Source organism: Cydia splendana, chromosome 23, assembly GCF_910591565.1.
Source record: "Cydia splendana chromosome 23, ilCydSple1.2, whole genome shotgun sequence".
Lineage (NCBI taxonomy): Eukaryota > Metazoa > Arthropoda > Insecta > Lepidoptera > Tortricidae > Cydia > Cydia splendana.
In genome coordinates this window covers 6240678-6263448 of record NC_085982.1, presented here as the reverse complement: position 1 = coordinate 6263448, position 22771 = coordinate 6240678, and the positions used below count along the sequence as shown (strand labels likewise).

Below are 22771 nucleotides of genomic sequence, written 5' to 3'. Positions count from 1 at the left end.
TGTGTACTAAATCCTAGTGTAAATTTCATTCCATAGGGTGACGAGCGTTCGCATTTGCGTTGTCAATTTTTGTATGGGATTTTGAACAGCACGCCAAGCGGGACGTTTTGGAAACTCAAAATCCCATACAAATTGACCCTCAACGCAAACGCGTACGTCACGTCACGCAATAGAATGAAATTTACACTAGGTACCACGGGTGGTTGCCAGAGTACATACATGGTGTAAAGTACTTACGTGAGTATTATATTCTTTGGTACTTCCACATTGGCATTACGACATATATGTATACTCTATCCAGATTGAAAAAAAAAAGGATTTATTAAGACAAACAAGAAATATATATTGTATTAAAACCATAAAAAATAAGAAAGCAAATTTTGAAGGATATTTATTTCCGTGTAGTGCAGATACAAGTTGATAAACAAGATAATTATTGGTTTGTTTTCCACGGTGACAACTGACACCTAACATTGACAATTTCCTAGCGTCAATGTTTACTTGTTGGAGCAGGACTGTGCGGTGGATTGTCAATGTCAGCGTGGTAAAACAGGGGTCTGGGGGGCTAGCCGTAATGACAATCGAAGTCGACAAACGCCAAACGAAAAAAAATTATTGGGGTGCTTCGAGAAGTCTCGTGACTATTGCCATACGTAATATAGTTTCAATTGGCGTTTTCCATCAACGATTGTCATCATGGCTAAGCACCCAATTCTTATCGCGCCTTAAAGCTTTTCGATTTCATCGATGACTTCGTTGGTGGCTTTTCCAGCGATGTAACCGCCGACGCCGCCAACTATGCCGCCACCGATGGCGCCGACCAGGGCCCCAGCAGCAGCCCCCGGCGGTCCCCCGCAGCACCCGAGGTAGGCCCCGTACGTAGCACCTGCGGTTGCACCTGTGAAACAAACGTCTGCATAAATTGTGCTATAAGATCAATGTGGGAAAGACACTCTTTCGTCGCTTTTAACTCTTCCGTTTGTACACATCAAAGAGAATTTAGGCTAGAGGTACATTGTCAAATAAGGAGGATAGGCCAACGGTATGATGCCATATTTTCGAGTGATGGCGTCACCTTTGGCCTACTCTCGAGTAGATGGCGATACTTTTTGACATTTAACAAATTTAATATATCAGGAAACATAAGGATCTAAGTCAAATGTCGCTCTAAAAGTGTTAATTATTTGTGTCGATAGATGACAGTATATGTACTGACTACATAATTTACTTTGACAATATTCCCCTATTTCAAATTCTCTTTGGTACACATAATCCACTTATAGGTCGGTAGAGCAGAAAGAGTGAAGCTCTAAAGCAGGCCACTGACGAGCCTTCCAATGGATGCCGTTACAATGGATTCATCCAAATAGACGGCATCCTAATATTAAATATTGTACGTTTTTGACATTCACGGACCGATTTTGGAGTGCAGCCACGCTATTTGGACTGTTGGAAGGCTCGTCAGTGGCCACCTTTAGTTCCTGGCTGTGTCTGAGCGACGTACACCGTACAAATACGATTCTTGTCCTATTTGCAAGTTTTCTGGCAACTACCCAGGTATCAAGCTAAACAAAGTTTACATATTTGAGAATAAAATCGTAAATACACTAATTTCTCCAACACAACCTCCTCTCATTTGCTGCAAAAGTAAATACTTATGCTGGAATCCGGTAGGGGTTGCTGGTGATGGTGAGATATTCTACAGCAACCCCAACTTCACTGATTTAAACTTTCACGATTATTAAACATTATCAAACTGCACAACGGGACTTAATCGCATATTTAAGTTTTAAGATTTACCTCCGACGTTTCGAGGACGGCGTTGTCCCCGTCTTATTAAGTAGGCACTAAAGGCTTCGTCACACAGGCGCGTTTTCCGGGCGGGGCGTGAGCGGGGCGCGCCGCTTTAACATATAAAACGCTCACGCCGCGCTCACGCCCCGCCCGGAAAACGCGCCTGTGTGACGAAACCTTAAATCCTTCTCACAATGTATAGTAAAAAATGTTCAAAACACGATGTGGGGTAGCCGGGCAGAACCCAAGCTGCCGGTGGTCAGGGCCACACAGAGAAGAACCGACGTTACTAAAACGATTCCTGACCTCTGGCATGGCGCCAAATGTGCAGTAAGTATCATGTTGTATATGGTCAATCCAGTCATACATGAATAAAGATAAAAAATAAGTAAGTTGGTAACTTATGTTCATTCTTAAAGTTAAGAACTGGAATACAGTAGGGGTTACTGGAGAGATGCTCTACAGCAACCCCAACTTCATTCTTCACAGACGACCGGTCTGACCTAGTGAGTAGTGACCCTGCCTGTGAAGCCGATGATCCTGGGTTCGAATCCCGGTAAGGGCATTTATTTGGGTGATTAAAACAAATATTTGTTCCTGAGTCATGGTTGTTTTCTATGTATATAAATATGTATTTATCTATATAAGTATGTCTATATCGTCGCCTAGTACCCATAGTACAAGCTCTGCTTATTGCTTAGTTTGAGGCTAGGTCGATCTGTGTAAAATGTACTTACTTACTTATACTTTTTCGGCTTGTACTTCCAAACTATAGAGGTATTTTTTTTCAAGTAAGTACAATAAATTAAGAACCAATTGTGTAATTGGGTTGCTAGAAAGCATGATGTCGAGAAAGCATTAGGGGCAACTGTTGAAATATTCTGCTGACAGAATATCTTAACGGTAGCCTAGTGCATACCTTTAGCGCCACCGTAAGCGGCCCCTGCGACGGTGGTGCCGGATTCAACTGCCGTCTTCCTCTCCTTGTTCCCTTTACCCATTTCTGAAAAAATATAGGTACACTGTAGGGCTAAGATGGTCGGTTTTTTATCATGTCATTATTCCTGTCACGTTCTAACAAGTATGTAAGTGCGAAAGTGACGCATGACATGACAAGTGATAAAAATGCGACCATGATGCTCACAAACAAAATTAACACATACCTACTAACATAATTAATAGAGATTTTTTTGAATTGTATATTTTGAATTATAATGTTGAAATAAATACATCTTAAAAAATGTATTAGAGAACAGTCAGACATTAAATGCATTACTGACCTAAATAAAAAAATCCTTCGGACAATAGCCGATATTCCTTATGGCTGGCAAATACAAACTATACAAACAAACACAGTAACAAAGTATACGAATATTGCACAACATAAAGGATGACTCACTTTAGACCGGGCCGTGTCCGGGCCGGAGCTTACTTTTCTATGACATGACAGATCACGTGATACTTTCCATAGAAAACGATTCGCCGAAAGCTCCGGCCCGGACACGGCCCGGTCTAATGTGAGTCATCCTTAAAGAAACAACCCTAAAAAGGTATAATATTGCAACCCCTTGACGGATTTTTTTGTAAGGACCTTTTTGACAACGTCCAGAAACATGATGGACATAATCTTTGCCCCTTTTTTTCATTTTTTTCCTAAATAATGGAATAATAATATAACAATAGTGTTTTGTTCGAAATGAGTGTTAAAATTAAATAAGAATTAAAAACTTACTGTTCAGATAAACCTTGTCGACGTAAAGTTTCTCAAATATAAAAAGCCGTGCGCAGGAGCACTGCTCGCTCTGGCCGCGTTCATACAATTACGCCCGTCGCCTGCCCTGCCTATTTTATTTAGTTATTAATAGCTGTTTTATCAGTCCTTTGTGTCGGACGCGGGGATTTAGCGGAGTATCCGTTACACGAAATATCGGAACTAACTTATTACCTTTATAAATTAAATTTGTGTTTAAACCATCGCTTATTAAAATATCCTATAATGCGGTTATCATTATCTATCACATAATCCACACGAGAGAGGGAGCACTATCCACATATTAATGTAGTGTTAAAACCTGTAACAGACGGACGGACTGCCGCCCCAAAGAGGACATATTGTTTCGGTCTCACAGCTGCGTCCTTAAGGCCCTATTCGCACGAGCGGTTTTCAACGCGCGTTAAAAAAGCGCTTGAATCTGTCCGCACGCTAAATTCAATTTAACGACTAAGGCTTAAAGTCGAAAATCCAACAACGCTGGATAAAAAGCGTCACCGCCATCGTGTGAATAAACACATGTTTCCATTTGTGTCATTCAAGCGCTTTTTAACGCGCGTTGAAAAAGCGTTCGTGATAATCAGGCCTAACGGACTGCGGCGGACCTTCGATTGAACAGACCTGGGACCGGACCAAGGGGTCGGTCCGGTCCGGCCGTCTGATGAACAGAGAAGGCGAAGGAGGCAGGGGGTATCTTTAGAAAATGTTGTCATACCTATTTATGATTCGTTTACATTTAGCTTTATCTTGACCGCCGCATCACCTTGGTACTTTTCCATTTATGATCCTCGTGCGCTATCTAACCTAATTAGTCGAGTGTGCTCAGGCCATAAAAAGGTCAACTACGGGGTTATTTGAATAAAATATTTCCTTTGGCAGAATTAATCTTTGTGTTCCTGTAGACACACTACCTAATGTATTTAAAAAGTGGAGCCACCCAGATTTTAGATGCAGGTGGGGGGTGGGGGGGGGGGGTTTATAGGTCGGCGACGTCTGAGGTTAATAATTGTTTAAGTTTAAGTTCTAAGTGAAGTTTAGTATCACTTTCAACTAAATCAAAAATGTAGACGTAGATTTCATCGAAATCGGTTTAGCGGTTAATTGATTTTCCATACAAACCTACACCTTTTTTTCACTTTGAAGGGATATTTTTGGGATAATAACTATCCTATATTCTTCCCTGGTTCTCAAACTATCTCTATACCAAATTTTATCTAAATCAGTTCAGCGGTTATTGAATTCCCATACAAATTGCCACGCCCCTTTTCGTACACTTAAGGGATGATTTTTGCGATTAAAAATCATCACACACATCAACAATCTTGGTGGCTCCACTTCTTAAATCCATCCTTGGGTCCTAAGAACCAATCCTGCCAAAGGAAACCTCTTGTTCACGCAACGCCGTATTTAGGCCCAGGACCTTCCGCTAAATCTCAAGATTTGGCGTTGTACGCTGTACGATTTTTGTCACGAAAATTACTGTTTTTTTTTACCTTTCCACCCACTGGGAGAACTATAGTGCCTTGTTGGAATTAATACAAGTTTAAAGGATGACTCACGCTAGACCGGGCCGTGGCCGGGCCGGAGCTCCCGGCGCTTCGTTTTTTATGGAAAGCACCACGTGATCACCGATCAGCGTCACAGAAAATGACATGTCGGACGCCTCGGCCCGGGCGCGGCCCGGTCTAGCGTGAGTCATCCTTAATTCCTCTTAACTACTGTTAAGAGTCTAGTTAGACCCGCCACCAAAAGACGCACCCATACAATCGAAGTTCCGCTCTCATTTTAAAACGACATGCTTAAATAAATTACATGAAACTCGGCATACAATTTTTGTATGTATGAAAATAAACTTCTAACTCGCTCTAATCTCTTTGTTTTAGGCCCCATTCGCACGACAGCTTAAAAAACGTTGCGTTAAAACCCGACGTTGGCGCTTTTTTACCGTTTCCAATATTTGTGTTCATATGAACGCTTAAAAATCACTTGTGAGTCGTAATGCCACGTACGCATCTCAGCAAAGCCATACTTTATTTGCTATTACGACGTATTATTTGAATATAGCTTGAATATTTCAGGAATTTGTAAGCATAAGTTGACATTTTTAAGGTGAAACTAATAATAATCTTGACGATTGACACCAAAAATTGACACTTGGCAGCCAACTGACAGCAGCGCCGGCGCTTTTTTAACGCTTGTGAGAACAGATACACGGAGTTCCGTATGCTCTATTCAATTTGACGCCAACGCTCAACGCCGAAAATCGAACAGTGCTCGATAAAAAAGCGCCGCGCTTAAAAACCGCCTTCGTGTGAATACATACATGGTTATCCATTGGTGTCATTCAAACGCTTTTTTAACGCGCGTTGAAAAAGCTGCCGTGCGAACGGGGCCTCAGAATTTTTACCGAAAACTAATACCACAGAATAAGTAATAGTACTACCGTACAGAAAGGTCACTTCCTACAATACTGAAGTTTGACAGCGATTCAGGGTCGAATCATGATATCCCTTTCAAACGGGTTCCCCTCTTCTGGCATAATATTGTTTGTCAGAAATACACTTCGCATAACATGTATCGCAGAAACACTTTTAGTAGAATGATAATTAGGCATAAATATTACTTTGCATTATTATTACTATACAATACATTTTGCAGTATATTATTTAGCAGAAGATTACTTTTGCAGACTGGTTTAGCATAATTTTATGTACCATAATCATCCTGCAGCATACTTTCATTATGGCATAATGTTTTTCTACTTGCAGAAAAGTGGATTACGTTAAGTAAGAACTGTGACCCCCAAACAAAAATGAGCCTGTGCCAGATAAGAAGATTATGTTAGGTTGTAACTGCGGCCTCCTGTATAAAACGAACGGCTCCCAGAAAAGTGGGTTAGGTTAGGTTAGAACTGCGACCTCATAAAAAACGAACGGCCACCAGAAAAGTGGGTTAGGTTAGGTTAGAACTGCGACCTCATTCAATACGAACGGCCACCAGAAAAGTGGGTTAGGTTAGGTTAGGTTATCTGATTAACTTTAATGCATCTTGATAACTTTATGCTACCTAAATATTATGCAATACTTACATTTATCTGCGAAATTAATACTCGTTTAAAAGACTATTATGATCATCAACAGTATGCCAAAATATGGTTCTGGATTTTAAAACTGCGAAATGATTGTATGCTAAATGATATATGGGAAAGGTAATTCTGCCAAACGACATTTCTGCCAAGTAACATTATGCAATACAAAAATATGTCAAAAATCTTTCTGCAACACATTAGTAAACCCTTTCAAACTTATGGCACTATCCCTTTCAACTATTTAGGGTTGTCAAAATTCAACTAATTATATTTTCGTCGTGCACGCAAAGGGACGTCAAGTTGTGTCAGCCTATAATAATTGCTCGGAGAAATGCTGAGCCGAACGGAGCCGAGTTTGCCCGAAGTCAGGAGTGTCTCCCCACTGCTAATATACCTACAAGACAGGTATGTTACTTGAAGGTTTATGTCAAATTTCATGTTATTTCAGTCAAGTTGCTTTATAATGAGAGCATATTTTCGATAGTTCTTAAATAATTTCTGCAGCGGAGTATTATAGGGTTATTGCGTCAGTTCAACGTCCAGTGTACGCAATCCTGTAGCAACTACGCCAAGTGGACGGAAACAGGCACTGGACGGTAAACTGACGCAATGATCCCATACCCGTTATAATTTTCAAATAATTTAGATGGCTATGAAATGAAACAACATTTTTAGTCGAAAATATAACCCTTTATAGGTAAAACTAATGCCGATTGAAAAATATACATGACTGTTGTCGCAAAATCTGAAGTAGGTACCTACTAATCAAATAATTTTATTAAATACTACTCTACTCTAATGTGTGTTTTCGAAGTAGTCACACTACTGGCTATAAATTATAAACTGAAATAGTCTAGGTACTCTATGCCGCTATTCATTTATTACGTAAGACGATTTTAGCCATTTTTGACCTCCCTCGTAAGAAAAAATAAGAATATGCCGCCCTTCTGTTTAATATTTATTACTTACGTAAGAATCTAAAGTAATTTTTATTTTTTGTATTGATCAATTATGGTTTAATTTCAAAGTTTTTTTTTTTTTTTTTTTTTTTTTTATTGAAAATTTAACAGAAAAAATACAATATTTAGTACCTTAATCTAATGTTTCGCCAAACTGTGAGACAGTTTGTTGGCGGTTTTCTTCTACTTCATTCATATTTACTTAAGATTTTAATCAGTCCAAAACCAAAACCCACTTGGAAAGTGGATCTGCCACTAGAACATCTGGAAAAATAGGTTTTCAAGGTATAATCTTTACTTTACGCATCCTTGGGATCTTACGTAAGAACTATCAAAACACCCTCCCACCCGCTTATCTTGCGTAATAAATGAATGGCGCGTTATGCAGCTAACGGGGACTCTAGGCTACCCCGTCATGGAGGGCTTTGTCATTTTTTCTTTAGTATATGACATCTACGATATATGTTATACTTTTTACACAATTTTGACAACTAAATAATATCTTATCTTATTTATTTCAGTTTACAATTTACTGTTCCAAAATTTGCAGAGCAATATCCTTTGTCAATTGTTAGCCGCGATGACCCGTGACGAAGGCGGCCGTAGTCCCGACCGTTATAGTGCCCACCGCGGCTCCAAAGAGGCCCCCAATGGCCGCTCCTGGCGGTCCCCCGACCATTGCGCCGATCACCGCCCCAGTGTAGGCACCCGCTGCTAAACCTAAACATATCAACACAAACACAATTTTAGTGGTAATTTTCCTGTTACCCTTTGTAGTACCGCTTTAAAAATGGTAAGTACAGAAATTCAAGTACCTTGGCCACTGGGTAACTGAAAACATGACAGATAATGATGACATAGAGAGGGAGCGTAGGGCGTAGTGTGTTCTTACTGTTCTTAGTAACATGCTGGCCCCCGCAGATTTGCTCGTTGTAGTAATGAAGTGAAGCTAACGCTCTTTAAAGCATACTGCCAAACATTCTACACGTGCAATCTGTGGGTCAGTTTTACAACAGAATAACTAATAGTACAACGTTTTACGCAGCGGGCATACAACGCCCTTCGCGTACAATACAATAACGCGTTTAAGAGTGCTGTTTGGGCTGCCGCGTTACTGTAGCGCGTCAACTATGTTTGCCGAGGCGCACACCGATAGTTTTGACGCAATAATTCGAAAACGGTGTGCGTCATTAGTCGACCGTCTTCGCCACAGCCCAAACAGTATTCTAAACGTGCTGGCGCTGCGCTGGGATTCGCCTATGTTTGCGCGCTGGGTGCGGCTGCACGCGCCGCCGGTCGCCGCACCACGTCGCTTTTAGTTGTAAATAATTATTTTTGTCTGTTTTCATGTTCTTTTTATCACTAACATAGATTTATAAGTGTTTTTGAGCCTTGTACTAACAATAATATGGATTTTTTGTATTCGAAATAAAAATATTGAATTGAATTGATTTGAATTTTTCCATACAAACGTTCTCGACATTTTCCTCTCTGGATTTTGGCCCTAGATGAGTATTTTTATATGAGTTCAATATTACCAGTACCTACCTATCTGTGTCTGTAGATAGGTTCGTTTTGATTTTTTGATATTATTGTTTTTATAAGAACTAGGTTACTTCAAATGGCGCTAAAAACGGCCAAATAAATGCGCCGTAAACAGACGCTTAGCATTCAAAATCGGCAACAATAAACACAAAAATCATAACGGTCAGACACAGATAATTTCTTTCTCATTCCGTTCCGTATATTTCCGAAAATATTAACTATATCAAAAAATGGTTATAGCCTATAACTTATAGGAGACCCTAAGACAGAAAGACCTATCCAACGATACCCCACACTATCGAGACAAAGCCAAAAAATTACTTTTTGTATGGGTGGTACCCTATAATTTTTTTTAAGTATTTATTTTACCGTTCTATCGCAATGCATGATTTATGTATCCATGCCAAATTGCAGCTTTCTAGCACTAACGATCACGGAGCAAAGCCTCGGACAGACAGACAGACAGACAGACCTGGCGAAACTATAAGGGTTTCTGGGTGACTACGAAACCCTTTTACTTTCAAGTTTTTATTTTATATTTTTGGATCCAGAATTCAAAAGTTAGAGCGGAAGGGGACATTTTTATTTTTTATTTTGCCTAATGTTATTTCCAAAACTACTAAGTATTTATTATAACGCGGTATGCGAAAAAAACGTGTACCTACTGGAGACTGGAGGTACCCTAAAATAGTTATTTACGATACAAGTGCGGAAAAGAGGAAATTCGCAACTCGTGTCGTGTGTGAATTACCTATTCGCACGTGTATCGTACAACGTTTTACAGTACATATGGCCCTTTAAACTTTTGACATCGCACGAAAAGTGCTATTTTACGCACTACTTAGTACGGGAAAATAGGACCATATGTACTGTAAATCATTTACTCTTATATTAATTACCTATCCGTACCAATTTGCAACTAATAGTTCTAAGACCTCATTTTCTAACGCGCGTTGAAAAAGCGCTTGAATCCGTCCGCACGCTAAATTCGATTTAACAACCAAGGCTTAAAGTCGAAAATCCAACAACGCTTGATAAAAATCGCCACCGCCATTGTGTGAATAAATACACATGTATCCATTTATGTCATTCCAACGCTTTTTTAACGCGCGTTGTAAAAGCGCTCATGCGCATGAGGTCTTAATTATAACAAAATGTTGACAGTTCCGATCAACTGACAGGCCGATACCGTCCGGCGGACTGTTAATCAGTGGGCCCCTTTACAGTCTGTGCTAAGCCGCAAACGGACAGAGTAACATGGCGATACTATATAAGACTTGCTAGTTGTCATGTTGACTACAGAATCCTAGAAATACTAGTTCTGTTAGAGGACGTACCACCAGTTGCAGCGGTCCTAGTAGTCCGTTCTGCATCTGACATATCTGTAAGAAACGATTTTTTTTTATTTACAACAGTCGGCTGTTTTAGGATCATGGTGTAGTAAACCTTTTTTATGTGGAATTTAAAAAGCTTTTCGTTTCACCATACCAAACCATACACACTTATCACATAAATGATTAAAAAAAAAAACTTCAGTTTGATTAAGTACTACATTAAGGTGCTTATCTAGATATTTTTTGTGAATGTTTGCTGGTGTCTGAATTACAACTAACGCAATGTCATGGTTTTGTTTTGTATCAGAAGTAGGTAATTTTAACTAGATTACTTAAACATTTTACAACCGGTATATAGTACTTCTAGCGTATCGAGCATTTGTGTGTTGCACATTCTCGATGTTTTCTTATCTTTGTTATGTTTAATCGTTACATAATGTAATTCAATGGATGACTCTGTTATTGGCCTTATTTTTATGTAAGCATTAATATGTTTTAGTTATATTTACGGCTGTTGTTGTCCTGAATACCCATAAAATAAATAAATAAAGAAATAAAAATAAAACCCATAGTTTCTGAGAAAAACAAAAAAGGCGTATACTTTCCAAGATGGCATCTGATCGCCTTGGTCCCCGAATCTCAAATTTTAATGAATTTTTTGTATGAGAGATTTTATGTATCAAACTTGATTACTGCCACTATTGATTGAACCTCATTTAAAACCTACAATCTGTTTTTGCCCTCACATTATACAATACCCTGTCTCTCCCTCTTTTGTTTTAGTCAATTTGTATTGCATTATTTTATTGTACTTATAGCACTAAACGTGCCAATTATAGACCTACCTGTATGCCTATTAGCCAACATGCCAATCGTTTGCACTACGACAACGATTGGTATCTTGGCTTGGATAGGCTAGGTACCCGATGTATCTTTTAACACAGAATAAGTTTTTGGCTAAAATTTAATTTTTGGTACAAGCTTTTATCGCTGACTGCTTTTTGCTGCTTTTTTTTTCTTACGACAGACAACTAATACTCATCGAGACAATTCTAAAAACCCCTAACACAATTAGGTTGCGTTGTTTCATCACAGAGTTCCTATGGCCACCTCCTGTCTTCATCATCAGATCAGTTCGACAGTACCATATTATTGTATAGGCATCAGAACTACATACAGCTGCCAATTTTCATGACGCTACGATCCTTGGAAGATGGTTAAATTAGTTAGTTACCTTAGATTCCATTACATAGTTACATACAAGGTCGACCTAATAAAAGCTTGTTAAAAAACACAACTCTATAGAGCGCATTAGCATTGCAATTCAGCGAGGTAATGCTGCCAGCCTCTACGGCACCTTGCCGAGGGGTGATTTTTTATTGTTGTTTAAGTTTAGGGATGTTTTATTTTTATTAATTTGGGATACTTGCCATAATTTAGTTACTTTTAGTTTATAAGTTTTTATACAATATTTAAATGTAATTATTTACTTAAAGTTTCAATAAAAATATGTAGTTTCAAACTGTATAGAGTGCAGCTATACATGTATGCTACGACATGCACTGGTATTCATAGAAAATTAATTTTGGTTCTAGGTTTTTGTTTCTTAATACGGTCCTAAACATTTTATCCATAAAATAGTAAATTCGAAAATTATTTTATATCCATTGCAAGTTTTGACATCTACTCGTACTTATAAATTTGTAGAATTAAAGAATATTCTACATTTAATTCATGAATGGACCAATGTATCTCTTTAGACGGTCTTTTATTTGAATCGTTTTAGATTTTTAATTAAAAAGATCAGGAAGAACAATCTAATCACAAACAATTTAATGATCACTGCTTATACGAAATACCTAACTAATGTTGTGCAAAAGTGATGCAACACATTGAAAACCTGACCCGAATTGTTTATAAAACAGCCAATTCGTAAAAATCCTGATAAAATCGAATTAAGATCTTGGAAAATGAATAATAATTATTAAGATTAATTTACAATACAACTTGAATGAACACTCACTTGTATTAGTTGTATACGCTCTTGCACTTGATCGGCAGTCGGTTCCACGTACAGCTCTGGACGGTCTGAATAGTCTGAAATAGGTACACAATACCCACCCTCTCAATGCGCGAGCGCCGCGTCATTTTAGCCCCGGAACATAATAGCGGGTAAACAGCGGCACGTTTTATAAAGCTACACTTTACAAAATCGCTGTTTACCTCTCCTTTTAACAAATATGGTTAGAAAAAACAGGCAACGCACTTGTGACTTAGGTACTTCCGTTTAAAGCAGACCTATGAAATACTTACCCTAGATTCTAGGACAGTAGAAGGACTAGCGGGCGTGTGAATACAGTGCTTTATTTACAGATGTGGCAACATTTTAGCTATGTTGCGGGGCTTCCCCTGTTAACAAAGTAGACGTACCGATAAGAACGCGGCTATGGGTTAGAGCGGGTAATTGAGGGTCTATCTAAACAGACGAAAATCTGAATTTCGTTATCTGCCTCTCCATCGCACGAATAAGGGAGAGTGATAGAGAGTCAGATAACGAAATTTCGATTTTTTAAGCCGTATGGGGGCCGATTTTTGAAATTCGACCGCTCGATTTCCTGCATTTCGTTCAATAATATCTCCGCTACTAGGGATTTAAATTCTACTAATAGAATTGAAAACGAGTGGTCAATACCACTCGATTGCAAATTTCTATCGCTCGTATTTCAAAAATTAGCATTTCGCCGTTTTCCACCGATTTTCGAGTGACGAAATCGAGCGATCGAATTTCAAAAATCGCCCGCTGATTATCGTTCGGTACGTAGGTACTTTTACATGAAATATCGTATTTAAGGAAAACTATAAGAAATGGTTCCATTATAATCACAGGGGTGTAACAGACTGACATCTACATTCATTTATTTACTCTCTCGGAAATTACTGAATCTGTTAGGATTGAATTTCCCGCGTTATATTGGCACTGTTAATGCGACAGTGGAGTCGGAGCGCCATCTGGCTTTCAATGGGTAAACTAGTAGGTAGCTTAGTTTTGGTTCACTATTTACTACCCTGCAAAATTATATAATTTAATATTTTAGATGAAAATTATTAAAGCAATATTTATTGTTTAATTAATTAAATACTACTACTACTTCATTGTGCTTTTTAATTTATTCATGTTATCCTTAGAGATGCCATCTGTTGTAAGGTAGATGAATCAAAATACGCGGGAATGAAGTAGACCAATCATATGCAAGGGTGGCAAATGTTAACCAATCAAAACTTTCGATTTTGGTTCAACCATTGAGGAACTTGCATTAACATGGCGGTTTAGGGGTTCTCATGGAACCCGCGAGCGAGGTTATTTAAGGAATCGAAAAGAGCATTCGGGGCTTTTTCCGTCAGCAGAGCATCGAGTCAATAAGGAGTCCTGTGAGTGTTAGTTTGTAAGGAAAACCATGTGTTTAAGCTTGTTTGCAGATATGCAACTCAATGGGCGAGACGCCGCTTACAGCACCCTGGTACGATGGACGTGAAGACCGGGCGTGTGGTCACCGCGGGGCAGCTACCAAAAGCACTGCATTTCGCAATCATCAAGCGAAGCTTCACCCGGGCCGTGGGCGTGTATAATTACACGAATCCATCATGTGACCACTGTCCATCGACTACTTGTCACGGTACGTTAATTCATTTAAACTTAATTATTTGCATGTCATTTTATATCTTGAGGAAACCTACATACATGTTGCGTTCGTCCATAGGCTGCATTGGTGGCATACTATCCGTAGAATCTTAGGTTTGTTTGATACTGGCGAGTTAAAAATAGAATCATTATTCTTATATTATCGTTGTGTGAATATAGCGGGTAGTTTGCATAGACCGCGTTACATTATACCCTCCATTGTGTGACAGAAGTACCTAGGTAAAAATATCTGTTCATGGTTATTGTAAGTTCGATACTCATACGATAGTGTTATTCTAATAACTATGACAGAGAGGGTTGGAGTTTAGTATATTCAAATATATTTATTTGGTGAAAACATAAATCGTGTATGTGCTTATGTGCTTACTACATTAACTCAATATTGAAGATAGGTGTTTCAGTGTTCGAGTGAAATGTGGACATAGGATATATGCATTCAATTGCAATGACGTGAGAGAGGTTGGTATGTGTTGTCAAGTACATAATATTTGAGCTGTGAATCTTTTAGCTGTAATTTAAAGTATGCTTAGTAGCAAATGAGCGTGGTTATGATTGTGGGTTAACTAACAACCCTTCTAGTGTTACAGGTTACGGGTGTTACTCAATTTACGAATACCACATATGTAATTAGTGTTCAATATTTATTGTTAATCGAAATATTTACCACTATCGATAGAGAATTCAGAAAGGAAATAATTAGTGTGTAGGTATGTATTTTTGACGTTTTATTTAATGAGTAATTGTGGGACTTGCTTTGATTTTAGATATAAATGAAGCTATATTTTTATCATTGAATGTAGGTATTTAGTTACTTTAGCCATAAATATCACTCATAGATTTCTATAAATAGTATGGGCGCGAGATTAACGAACGTTGTAGGTACAATCATTAAATGTTTTAGCATATAACTATAACTATTTATTTATCAAATTCTCGGTTTACGTCTTCTTCGAGCTTCGAGTCCCGCCATCGGTTCCAGACTGCTTCCGCTTCCGAGAGTATACTCGTCACCTTGGAAACTTCTCTGCATGGGCTCCATGGGCAGATTTCGCACATAAGGCATCAAGGAGATTTACTTGTGGACAAGGTGGCCGAAGCTAGTTCAAACGGTGCGTTGGTTCCGATTTAATGTTATCTCAATGTTGATTTGACATGCCTTTATACTCTATGCTTTCATGTATATATAATTTACCTTTTAACCATAGTTCGGATAATAATTGGTTGTTTAATTGCATAAGAAAGTATACCAGTGTTTAGGGACATAAGCCAACGTCTTAATACTTTATTAAACACTATTTATTTCTCAATTCCCGGTTCACGAGTGAGTGCGGCAGCTAGCCCTGTTCCATCGGCGGCTTCGGAGTGGCTGTCTCAGAGCATCCTCGTCTGAAGCTGACCAATCCCACTGCTGCAACGGGCGCCCCTACCTTCTACATGAAGAAGCGACCGGCAGCGCTACGCCGCATCTGAACCTTCACTCTACTCATTGGATCCGGTGCAGTATTCACCTACGTGGGATGAGCAAGCTTTGGCTTCTCCACGACGTGAGAGCATCGTAGCCCACCAATCAGATCCTAATACGGAAACGGTGACGTAGATCATTACCAATCATGTTAGGTGTACTAAAACGGTTAAATAGGATTATTAATTTATTACGGTATTTATCTGTAGGTAGAATTATTGTAGGACATTCGCCATATTTGTATGTTTATATTATTGCGGTTTTAATAAATTAATAGGTAGAGATATTTTATTATGGACTCTGGTTTCAAATGTAGGTACGGATTTTATTTCTTAACGTTCATTATTGATTTAGAAATCTAGTCAATGATTCTTGTAATTATCTGATGATTTATTTGAAAGCATATGACTCCTTGACGATGTGAGACTTCTAGGACATTCGGTAAAGCCATCTGTGTGATAATTGATACCTATTTAATGATCGTGATTATGTATTCATATTTTAATGCAAGTATTTACTAGTTCATACAAACGTATGACTTTGAGCTAATCATATACATATATATCTCTCTCTCCTACGATCTGGTTCAGCTTTAGCTGGTTGCGAATCACTATCATTTGTAAAGCATTGTAGTTACATTGCTAATGCGTATCATTTTATCTATTATTACTGATAATATTTGGTAAACAGATTGGTATATTTCTTATGGTCTTACAATTATACTTGAGCTACGAGTCCGTGTGATTCGCAAATAGCTATAAGCTATACAGTTCAAGAGTCGTGAAATGCTATTGTGGGTGTATATTTTGAATATTTGGTATATAGTTTGATCTATATTTAGTAAATATTTTATACTTGCCCCAAATTCATTTGTCATATTGAATCAAGTCATTTGACTAGTGTGGTTATTAGTACCTATTACTACCATTTTGGATTACGTCCAATTGAAAGTATATTATATTTATTTACTTTCTTCAAGGTTCTTTGAATTACCCATAATTCAATTATTTTAAATATCGCTAATAAGTCAATTATTTTAAATATCGCTAATAAGCGATGGTTTCACTCCAGGTTGATGGAGTACAGCATGAGTGCATGTATCATTGAGTATAATTCAATCTGGACGCAAGCCGTGATGCAAATGCTTGGCTTTTAATTACATTAATGGGTAAAGGTAGCAAATCCTATCCACAACTGGCTTTTAACTTAAATAACAGTTGTTTTACCCTTTGCGTGATATTGCGTAATATATTAATATAATAAAATGGCTGATCTCATGATAGTAGGGGCAACGCTTATATCATTGTCTTGTTTATGGTCGTTCTTGGCACTCATGTCAATTACTTACTTGGTATAAGTCTCGGTTTCTGTACTCGATAGTATAAACCATTACGTGATATATTCCATTTAGGCGACGGGCCTAAGGTACTGCAGACGGTGCAGGTCCTAGTGACATACCTATGGATATATTCTCGTAGAGACTTGCGGCTCGACATATAGGAGTTGTCCATGGATCGACGTATGCATGATAATTTTATGAGACTTAAAAGGTTGCCTTATAGTTGACTGCAACCAGCTATTTTATGTTACAATATACTTAATTAAGATAATAAAATCGTGCGATGCCAGAATTCACCCGTCAGTCCTATCTCATGCTAACATATCGTTATATATTATATCTGAACTTGTTAGTAAATCTTATATTTTCATATTTGATCATTTTGTCAGAAACACATTTAAATCTTTAACTTGTTTTCATAATTTTCAGGCACCCTTTTATATAAATTAGAAATATATTAAATTCTGATATATCTCACAATGGCATTTTATATGAAGAAGGTAGGGTTTATAATAGCCGTTTGTTAATAAATAATATTCAATTATTTGGATAGGATTTTATAAATTATTCTCTAGGGGCGTTACCTGATATTTCTAGTTCTTTGAGGTTTTATTTATTAGGTAATACTTGAGGTTTTTATTTATTAGGCAATATTTAGGATCCTTGTGACATATGTTAGCTTCATCCTATTTTAGGAGCGTTATCCATTAAATCTCGTATTTTAGGTTGTTATTTACGTATTAGGAAATATTTAGAATTATGTATTGTGCTTGTTGGAACATATTGCAGATTTTATGTTATGTAGTAACATGTCTCGCACCTCGGAGAGCTTAGGTTATTACTTGTCATAATGTTGGTCTATATTTCCCAACTAGATGATCTTGGCATACTTTCCTTATATATTTACATAAGGTTTTATTTATTACTGTGACATATTTTATTATGTTTGTGTACAGGTTAAACTTGGGCAGTCAGGTTTTTGTCCCGTCTTGTTTTCCTGACTTAGGTATTTGGCCCTAGCAATCAAGGCGGTATATCCTAATGTGTCCTAACTAGACGTCATTGGATATAGAGCTTATAAATTATTGTATTAATTCAGCTTGCAAACTTAATATATTTGAATGCAATAAATCAAATTCGTTAGCATTCAATACCTTGTTTATTTTATACTTCATCCCCTCTAGCCTAGACCCTTATATACTAAATTTCAGTATTATTTTCCAAAGGTTTCAATAATACAGAAAACTGAGGAAAATTTCAGTATTTCAGGTTATAAAGCTTCTATAGTAGAACTTAGGCTGGGTAAGACATTACAGGGGGATCATTAAGATTTAAATAATTATTTCAGCTATCGATTGAGTTATATACATTTAATATTGTAACACAATACATTTATTTCACTATTGCAATACAAACACTTAATTTATACCTAAGTAGCTCTAAGCGACAGATGCTCACACTTATCGTTCGTTATCTCTATACATATATATAGATTTATATCTTTCTGTCTAGCATTCCGTATGTAATGTGTCCACAATATGTTAGCATACAGCGTCTACGCGTCCTGCAAAAATAAACATTCATCATCAATTCAACATAAATTATTTACCGTAAAATCAGGTAACTTATAGTGTTTATATAATTTTTACATACAGCCTATGGTCCGGTTTTTAACATTGATTCTTAACGAGCCTTTATGATTTGTACTCGTTGCATTATTTCGGAGCTTGGATACACTAATGCTCTTTCTATATTATATACTCAACATAATTTGAAAAATACTTATAGGTACATATTTTACGGGAACGTGAATTTGGACCATACTTGTAAGGTGTAAGGTGTTTAAAACAGCTGTTCTACTTTTCCACGTATAGGTACCTATAGGTACATTTAAGACGCTAAGGTACCTATTCGAAAATAAAAGTCTATCGCTCTATAACCTACATTCCTACAAGATTCAAGCACTCACGTTCTCTCGTATCGCAATTATCAGAAATACCTACATACCTACTATTAAAACTGAAATTACACACACCTGTGGAGAAATATAGATAGGTACAGTCAACGTCAAAGATCTGTTTACACTTTTCGCCTTATTACAAAGGGATGAGGTACAAAAGTGTAAACATATCTTTGACGTCGTCTGTACCTACTTATACAAATTACACTTGTATACATTTACATTCCTAATGTCATGTGGAATGCCACAAACCTACGTCAGTCCTGATGATTGTCCCTGACGGCTTGACGGCAGACGACGTAACCGACAACACCGCCGACGAGGGCGCCCGCCGGGCCGCCGGACAGAGCCCCCACGGCCGCCCCCACCGCCGTACCGGTTGCCGCGCCGATCACTCGCTCAACCGACCCTGCGACACCTGCACAAAACCCAGTACCGTCTTTACCATAAGGGCACAGGGGGGCCGTGCCCAGGGCCCCCATCCTCAGGAGGCCCCGAAGGACAGACAGTTACACAGTATATTTGATTACCCATAATAAATAGAAGATCATAGTAGAAAAATGTTAGATTAACACATTCACTGCCCCCGACGCACATGTGCGTTCACCGTTATACAAGTTTGTTCCTAGGCCACGCCCCCTGGCAGTGCATGCGTTAATTCGCTTTCTTTACTTTCCAAAGGCCCCAAATTCTTATGTGCCCAAGGGCCCCAGCATAGTTTAAGACGGCCCTGACAAAACCATATTTCAGTTTCGTTTACGGCAAAATTTCTCCAATCCGATTACTGGCGGGAGAATAAATATGGCTTATGCCTACAGCTACACTATCAGTGAGTTTAGGGATAAAAAGGTAATAAGTTTTTGGCAAAAATTAGAGATTATCATTAGTCATAATTCTGAAACCGTTAACTTTTCAGGATTTTCGTAAGGTTATCCTATAGATAGGTTAGTTTAGGTTAAGTTTGTTTTATGGCAATCCTGAAAAATTACGCGTTTCTGAGAAAAACCAAATTATGAGTAATGAAAATGCGGACAAACAACACATTATGACTTAAAATTTTATAGGAAACAATAGAGCGTGGAATGTATTGGGCCCCATACATTCCACAACTCTTAATTCTCTTCCCGCACAGACTCTTCATAATACTCATCGAGACAATTCTAAAAACCCCAAACAATTAGCTTTCGTTGTTTAATCACAGAGTTCCTATGGCCACTTCCTTTCTCCATCATCAGGTTAGCTCAACGGTACCATAATATTGCATTGTCACCCGACTTACAAATGCAAATTTTCAGCTTAATCGTAAACCGGGAAGTAGGTCAAATTTAATTTGCAAGATTTGACCCGTACAAACATAATAGTGTAAATCTGGGAGACCGAGCTATGCTTGGAAAACATAAAAACTCAAAAATGCGCGTTTTCCCAGAGATAAGACCTAGCTAGATCGATCTTTCGCCCCCGAAAATCCCCATATAGCAAATTTCATCAATATCGTTAGAGCCGTTTCCGAGCTCCCCGAAATATATATACCTACATATAAATAAATAAATATACAAGAATTGCTCGTTTAAAGGTATAAGATAGATAGACACATAAGGTCCATACATAGGTACATTCCAAGTTAAATAAAAGCTTGTAAAATTATATAAAGGACGGTATTTACCTATTCTGATATCATTATGGATGACTTCTCCAACGACCTCGTCACGTACTGCATTATTCGCGTCCCCTTCCATATCTGAAAGGAAATATGTATTCTGAAAAATGTATGAGATTTTGTAATGACACCAAGCTAACTCTGTTTAACAAGACAAAGTGTGACAGTGCCTTAAGAGGGGGCGCAAATAAGCGAAGAAATTAAAAGGAAATAAAAGATATGGCGCGCCGCGCGAAACTTTTGACGGAAGACATGGCCATACCGCGGGTTTTAACGTTATACTTGTATTTAAAATTTTGCTCGTCACGTCCTTCTTTTTGGGCAATTTTATTTTTTGGTACAAGTTTTTATCGCTGATTGTACTTTTCTTTCCACAGACAACTAATACTATAGAGACAATTCTAACAACCCCAAACACAATGTCAATTAGTTACCGTTGTTTTATCACAGAGTTCCCATGACCACCTCCTGTCTCTATCATCAGCTGCATGCTGCATGTCATCATAATATTGCATTGTTAGTGGATTTACATATGTATTCTAAATTTCAGCTCAGTCGGAAATCGGGAAGTGGGTCAAGTCACACAATAAATAAACCGAAGAAGAACTTCCTACAAAACCGAAGATTGACAGCGATCCAGGGACGAATTATGCTACCCCTTTCTAATGTATGGCACTATCCCTTTCAGCTATTTAGGGTTGCCAAAATTCAAGTCTTTATCTTATCTGTGGTCGTGCACGCAAAAGGACGTCAAGTGGTTCCAACCCAATGCTGGGGCATCGGGGCAATGCTGAGCCGAATGGAGCCGAGTTTGCCCACAGGTCCCCACTGGTCAAATTTAGCTTCAAAGTATCAAATTTACCTAAATATAAGCATGTAATAAAAACACTTACCGCAGTTTTACACAAATGGCACTAAATATAAACAAAATGCACTCCGTTGGCGTGTGGTTTCGTCGACAGTTCGCAGGCACTGAAATACACGTAGATAATTATAAGTACCTACTACATAGCACTATACTCGTACGTATGTACGTAGCTGCCGTAGCTTGATATCAGCAAAGAGAGTTTGAAATAGAGGAATATTGTCAAATTAAATTATGTATAGTTTGTCAAAGGACTGTCTCATTTCAAACATAGACGGAGAGAATCATTGTCTATCTTTGTCTGATACCAGTACCCAAAAGAAAAGATGAGTACCTATAGTTTATTTTAAAAAGATGACGCCATACCTTTGGCCTACTGTCGAGTAGATGGCGATACTTTTTGACATTTAACTAACACATATTAATGAAACAATAATGATCAAAGTCAAATGGCGTTCTAAAAGTGTTAATCATTTGTGTCGAACGATGTCAGTAAATGTACTGACTACATAATTTACTTTGACAATATTCCTCTATTTCAAATTCTCTTTGCTACTACGTAGCGTACGTAGCACTATATTCGTATTTTGGTATGTGCGTAGCTTGATATCAGTCTGTGGAAAAAACCTCGATTGTTCGCCCGGTGTTGCCCTATCAAAATATACCTATATAAACTTGCTAGCATAAATAATATACGATCTACTGCAGGCATAGAAGGTAGGATCGTATAGAAGTGGTATACGCGACATACGCGTGCCTGCGTGAGGGACAAAACATACGAAAATGCGACACTGTGATTGGTCGAATTCATTTGTTGCCCACCATAATCCATAAGTACTAAAAAAGCGGTGGGGATCAAATAAAATGTGAGACTGTGACAAGGACAAACAATAATAGCTCTTTCGCTGCTACTCCTACTGAAAGATACATAAGACTATCCTGTTCGGTCACTTCTCCCCACCCTCATGCCAGATCCAGTTTTAATACTAGATTGATGACTGCAGGGGTCACCAATAAGTTTCTTCAAGGGTCCAGTTCTTAAAATAAAATGACCATCGCGGTTCGTTTCTCCTTGAGTTTATTAAATAAGCAAAATAATAAAAAAAAGGTTGGCGGTCCGCCATTTGGTGACCCCATCTACTGGATGAGATGTGGGAATGAACGGGATGGTATTATGGAACTTTCAGTAGGAGTAGGAGAGATAGCGCTATTATTGTTTGTCCTTGTCAAAGTCTCACTTTTCATTAGTGTCTAGCAAAGACATATGTAACCATATAAGATAAATAAAGTCTAAGGA

General features: G+C 38.1%; 1 protein-coding gene and 2 long non-coding RNA genes across 5 annotated transcripts; all 3 read right to left on the bottom strand.

Annotated features, from left to right (window-relative positions):
• Positions 1-374: 374 nt before the first annotated feature.
• Positions 375-3677, bottom strand: LOC134801774 (uncharacterized). Of its 2 annotated transcripts, none has more exons than XM_063774367.1 (3): positions 3527-3677; positions 2714-2797; positions 375-898 (listed from the first exon to the last, which is right to left on the bottom strand). In XM_063774367.1, the coding sequence occupies exons 2-3, from the start codon at positions 2793-2795 to the stop codon at positions 726-728; spliced, it is 255 nt and encodes an 84-aa protein (XP_063630437.1). In that variant the 5' UTR covers positions 2796-2797; positions 3527-3677; the 3' UTR covers positions 375-725. The 2 variants fall into 2 exon arrangements, with proteins under 2 accessions (XP_063630437.1, XP_063630438.1); XM_063774368.1 differs by having other exon boundaries at positions 3523-3552.
• A 3983-nt stretch (positions 3678-7660) lies between these two features.
• On the bottom strand, positions 7661-12627 carry LOC134801904 (uncharacterized). Its single transcript, XR_010145729.1, has 3 exons — positions 12515-12627; positions 10495-10539; positions 7661-8332 (listed from the first exon to the last, which is right to left on the bottom strand). It is a non-coding gene; the product is annotated as an uncharacterized LOC134801904 (long non-coding RNA).
• A 5716-nt stretch (positions 12628-18343) lies between these two features.
• On the bottom strand, positions 18344-21593 carry LOC134801907 (uncharacterized). 2 transcript variants are annotated; one of them, XR_010145733.1, is made up of 4 exons: positions 21503-21593; positions 20616-20690; positions 19205-19370; positions 18344-18556 (listed from the first exon to the last, which is right to left on the bottom strand). It is a non-coding gene; the product is annotated as an uncharacterized LOC134801907 (long non-coding RNA). The 2 variants fall into 2 exon arrangements; XR_010145734.1 differs by having other exon boundaries at positions 19209-19370.
• Positions 21594-22771: the final 1178 nt, after the last annotated feature.

Excerpts from the sequence above, each read along its gene's own strand:
- LOC134801774 (XM_063774367.1), bottom strand. The coding sequence starts at position 2,795 with ATGGGTAAAGGGAACAAGGAGAGGAAGACGGCAGTTGAATCCGGCACC. Across the intron at positions 899-2,713 it reads CGCTTACGGTGGCGCTAAAG|GTGCAACCGCAGGTGCTACG; the intron begins GTATGCACTAGG and ends TTTGTTTCACAG.